This window comes from Dipodomys ordii, unplaced genomic scaffold, assembly GCF_000151885.1.
Source record: "Dipodomys ordii isolate 6190 unplaced genomic scaffold, Dord_2.0 Scaffold76, whole genome shotgun sequence".
Taxonomy (NCBI): domain Eukaryota; kingdom Metazoa; phylum Chordata; class Mammalia; order Rodentia; family Heteromyidae; genus Dipodomys; species Dipodomys ordii.
In genome coordinates, this window is record NW_012267292.1 from 7,242,556 (window position 1) to 7,247,142 (window position 4,587).

Consider the following 4,587-nt stretch of genomic DNA (forward strand, 5'->3'; position numbering starts at 1 on the left):
CAAACTTTCACCTTAGGGGCAGCTGGTGGCTTCCCACTTTGCCAGTTCCAGCGTGGGTCCCTTGCTGGAGGAGCAAGAATGGTCCAGGGGCTTCGCTGGACGTCTGGTTGGGCAGGCTGGCAGGCTGGGGCCGGGAGAGCGGCTACCCCAGGTGGTGTGTCTCTTTGGGGACCAGAACTTGCAGAACCAGACGGGCGGCTGTTGGCTACTCTGGAGTGGATACTGCGTTGAATTTGACTCTTTTTTTTTTTTTCCTGGCTGGCCAGGGGAAACTCACATCTCAGAGGACCCGAAGGATTATTTACAGGGCGCTCACCAACCAAACACAACAGTCTAATTTAACCTTTCCAAGTCCTCATAAATTTTTACAGCTGGGAGCCACAGCAAGGCAAACGAATCTGTTGGTCGTTCTCGACTTCCTACCAGCCTGTGTGGCTTCTGAAACAATAACTCCTTATGAAATATCATAAATATAGATTTAAATACAGTAGAGTGAGAATGCGATTTGGCTGCTTTTTTTATGGCTTCAATTATTGTCTAATTTTATATGAGGGGGCTCCGCCGGCCTCACTCCGCACGCGGACCCGCGCCTTCCTGATAGCGTGATTAATTGTGATATAAAATAGTCCGCTTAAGAAATGTGTGTGTGTGTGCGTGTGTGTGCGCGCGCGTGTGTGCGGTATGGAGTGGTAGGAGGGCAGGGGAGAGAGTCTAGAGGCAAAGGCCCGATTTGATCTTTTCATCTTCGTTGGCCACAATTAAAACAAACCCGATTGTGGAGCGGTGCGATCCCTTTGCATAAAAACATATGGCTTTTGCTATAAAAATTATGACTGCAAAACACCGGGCCATTAATAGCGTGCGGAGTGATTTACGCGTTATTGTTCTGCCGGGCGGGCACGTGACGCGCGTGGCCAATCGGGGCGCGGGCGCCGGCAACTTATTAGGTGACTGTGCTCCCCCCCCTCCCCCGCCACCCCCCGGGTGCCACCAAGTTGTTACATGAAATCTGCAGTTTCATAATTTCCGCGGGTCGGGCCGGCCGGGCGGGCTGGCCAGGCGCGGGGCTACGGCGATGGCCACCACGGGGGCCCTGGGCAACTACTACGTGGACTCCTTCCTGCTGGGCACGGACGCGGCGGAGGAGCTGAGCGCCGCCGGCCGCTACGCGCCGGGGCCTCTGGGCCAGCCCCCACGGCAGGCGCCCGCGCTGGCCGAGCACCCCGACTTCAGCCCTTGCAGCTTCCAGTCCAAGGCGGCGGTGTTCGGCGCCTCGTGGAACCCGGTGCACGCGGCGGGCGCCAACGCCGTGCCCGCGGCCGTGTACCACCACCACCACCACCCCTACGTCCACCCCCAGGCGCCCGTGGCCGCTGCGGCGCCGGACGGCAGGTACATGCGCTCCTGGCTGGAGCCCACGCCCGGCGCGCTCTCCTTCGCGGGCTTGCCCTCCAGCCGGCCTTACGGCATTAAACCTGAACCGCTGTCGGCCAGAAGGGGTGACTGTCCCACGCTTGACACCCACACTTTGTCCCTGACTGACTATGCTTGTGGTTCTCCTCCAGTTGATAGAGAAAAACAATCCAGCGAAGGCGCCTTCTCCGAAAACAATGCTGAGAATGAGAGCGGCGGAGACAAGCCCCCCCTCGACCCCAGTAAGTGTCTCCTCCTCCTCCCTCCAGCCCCGGCCGCCGCCGCCGCCTCCACGCCGGCCTCCCGGATCTGCTTTGCTCTGGACGAGCTAGCCTCCGTCCTCGCTGAGAGCCCACGTCAGGAGCCAGAAGTTGGTGTGTGGGACACCACAGAGGAGAGGGGCTCCCCCAACTCCCCCCAGGTCCAGACAACCGTGACCAGCAGCAGGCCTGCGGGGCAGGGGGAAGGGGAGGAGGCAGCTGCAGCACGAAGGGGCGGGGCGGCCCGCGACGGCGGAGCCAGGACCCGCCGCCCCTCTCCCGGGCTGCCCAGGCCCCCCCCCCGCCCGGACACAGACACTTTGGGGGTTCTTCGAAAGCAGCGCGTCTGGACAAATCTTGTGCGCGTCTCCATGGCTCTTGGATGGCGGCAGTAACGTCAGCCAGGGCGCGCTGACCCGGGACGCGCACGGGGACCATCGGGGTCCCCCCACTTCTTGACTTGGTCCGGGAGGGCAATAGGCGTAAATCCTGCCCAAAGACGAGGGGGAGAAGGGGACACGATCAGGCCAGCAGAGTCCCGTGCGGGATGACTGCAATCAACTGGGAACGTGATCCTAGGCGGAGGGGGGGTTGGGGGGGACGATCTGCTGTCGGCCTCGCTCTCCGGGCCTCCTAGGAAGGTCAAAGAAGGAGGCGAGCGAGGGGAGAAGGGACACAAAGTCTGCGAGCAGGAGAAAGACAATCCCAAGCTTGCCCCAGGAAGACAGGGCGGCCGGCAGCCCCGCGGCCCTGGCCAAAGAGAAGAGGGATTTCAGATTTGCCCTCTCTTGTACCGGGAGGAAGACGAGGGGGAGAGAGGTGGGCGGCGGCGGGGCGGGGGAGCGAGGTTTTACTGCGGGCAATTGTAAGTGACCGTCCGTTCGTCTGTCTGCCAGGCTTCCATTGTGTAGGAGGCTGGGCCGCCTTCCCGAAAGAGTCAGTCACATTCGTTTGGCTCGGCCGAGACCGCGGAAGCTCCCTCGCACCCAGGCCAGGGTGCTTCTCCTTCTTCTAAATCCTCTCTCTTCTCTCTCTCTCTTCCCTCCCTCCCTGCCCAGATAATCCGGCGGCCAACTGGCTTCACGCGCGCTCCACGCGGAAGAAGCGCTGCCCCTACACCAAGCACCAGACGCTGGAACTGGAGAAAGAGTTCCTGTTCAACATGTACCTCACCAGGGACCGAAGGTACGAGGTGGCCCGACTGCTCAACCTCACCGAGAGGCAGGTCAAGATCTGGTTCCAGAACCGCAGGATGAAAATGAAGAAAATCAACAAAGACAGAGCAAAAGACGAGTGATGCGAGGCGGGTTGAGTTAGCAAACAGAGCAAGCTAGAGAGAAAGCGAAAGGACGGGCTGTCCCCTTCCTCTGGCCGCCCATCCCAGCCAAAGGCCCTGGCACAACGCTGCTCTAACCCCCCAGGTCTCCCCCAAATCCTGCTCAGGCTGGCTCCTAGGCTTTCGGCTTTGATGGAGGAGGTATTGTATGCTTTCCACTTTCTGTCAGGAAAATAAAATTTAAAAAAAAAAGAGGGCATTAATGCTGATGGCTGTGCGTGCTAGCTTGTATATATTAAAAAAAATCTACCTGCTCCTGACTTAAAACAAAAGAAAAAAAACTACCTTTTTATAATGCACAACTGTTGATGGCGGGCTGTAGAGTTTTAGTTATGTAGTTAATTTAATTTGCTCTTTGTTGGGGCAGATCCCTCTGCTCCTATACTTGAACACTGTGCTTTATTGTGGTAATTATGTTTTGTGACTCAAACTTCTGTGCTGGGTGAGGTACCCGTTGTTGTGTTTGTGGAAGCTAGAATTCAATTTAAACTCAGGTTGTTTGGGGTGGGAGGGGAACAGTTGCATAGAGTATAGCTCTGTAGTGGGATGTCTTTCTGTATAACTAGGCTGTTAACCTATGATTGTAAACTAGCGATAAGGATTTTCCAGTGAAATAAAATTTGAAAAAAAAAAAGGGGGGGTTAGTTCTCCAGGAAGCATAGATTCCTCTTTCGAAATGGAGACATTTTGGGCTCTAATGCTACATAGTTCTGTCTTGTCCATTGTATATATAATCTATATATCAAGAAAAAATTTTCATAATCAGATAAGCTTGAATATTGTTGTTGTTTTGGGTGTTGTTTTTTTTTTTTGCACCAGAGGAACAGCGAGGAAATTCGGAGCTATACATATGTGCAGAAGGTTACTACCTATGGTTTACTTAATTTTTAATTGGGGAAAAAATGAATGATTATTGTAATGGAGTTAATTTTATTGATAATAAATTATACACCATAAACCGCCACTGAGCTGCTGTACATTTGTATCCTTGATGAATTTTGAGTTTCCATCGGGCTGAACATACACTGTATATTTTGCAATAATTACCTCAAGGCCTACTGACCAAATTGTTGTGTTGAGATATTTAACTTTTTGCCAAATAAAATATATTGATTCTTTTCTATGCTTTTGTGGATTTGTTCTTTGTTCCTTCCCTGGCTCATGGGGATCCAGAGCAGCGTCTCTGGGTGCGGGACTGCACCAAAGTGGGGTAGAAAGAACCTCAATTTTGCTCCGTGAACCTGCTTGCAACCAGTCCAGCCAGGCCCAAACTCTCCCAACCCGGCCTGTTAGCCTGGCGGCACAAACAGTGGGAGAAAGCCGGGGAAGCCGGTGGGCGGCTGGGCGCTGTGGCCAGGTTTCAGTCCTTGTGTCTATTTTCAGAAATGGGGGGCAGCCTGGGAGGAGCTGAGGGGGGTCCCCAATATAGCAGCAGAAAGGACCACTCTCCTCATAGTGGCTCAAATTTCCCAAACCTGGGCCCACGGAGATGCCTAGGGCCTTTCGACGCCATGGAAAGTGGGGAACAGCAGTGGAAGAGTGTGGGGGGGGCAAAGGACCCGCAGCCACGGACTCTGA

The 4,587-nt window shown here is 54.9% G+C and overlaps 1 protein-coding gene across 1 annotated transcript; it reads left to right on the forward strand.

The window, feature by feature from the left end:
• Positions 1–1,053: 1,053 nt before the first annotated feature.
• Positions 1,054–4,116, forward strand: Hoxa9 (homeobox A9). Its single transcript, XM_013024493.1, has 2 exons — positions 1,054–1,655; positions 2,732–4,116. The coding sequence occupies exons 1-2, from the start codon at positions 1,076–1,078 to the stop codon at positions 2,968–2,970; spliced, it is 819 nt and encodes a 272-aa protein (XP_012879947.1). The 5' UTR covers positions 1,054–1,075; the 3' UTR covers positions 2,971–4,116.
• Positions 4,117–4,587: the final 471 nt, after the last annotated feature.

Excerpts from the sequence above, each read along its gene's own strand:
- Hoxa9 (XM_013024493.1), top strand. The coding sequence starts at position 1,076 with ATGGCCACCACGGGGGCCCTGGGCAACTACTACGTGGACTCCTTCCTG. Across the intron at positions 1,656-2,731 it reads CAAGCCCCCCCTCGACCCCA|ATAATCCGGCGGCCAACTGG; the intron begins GTAAGTGTCTCC and ends CTCCCTGCCCAG.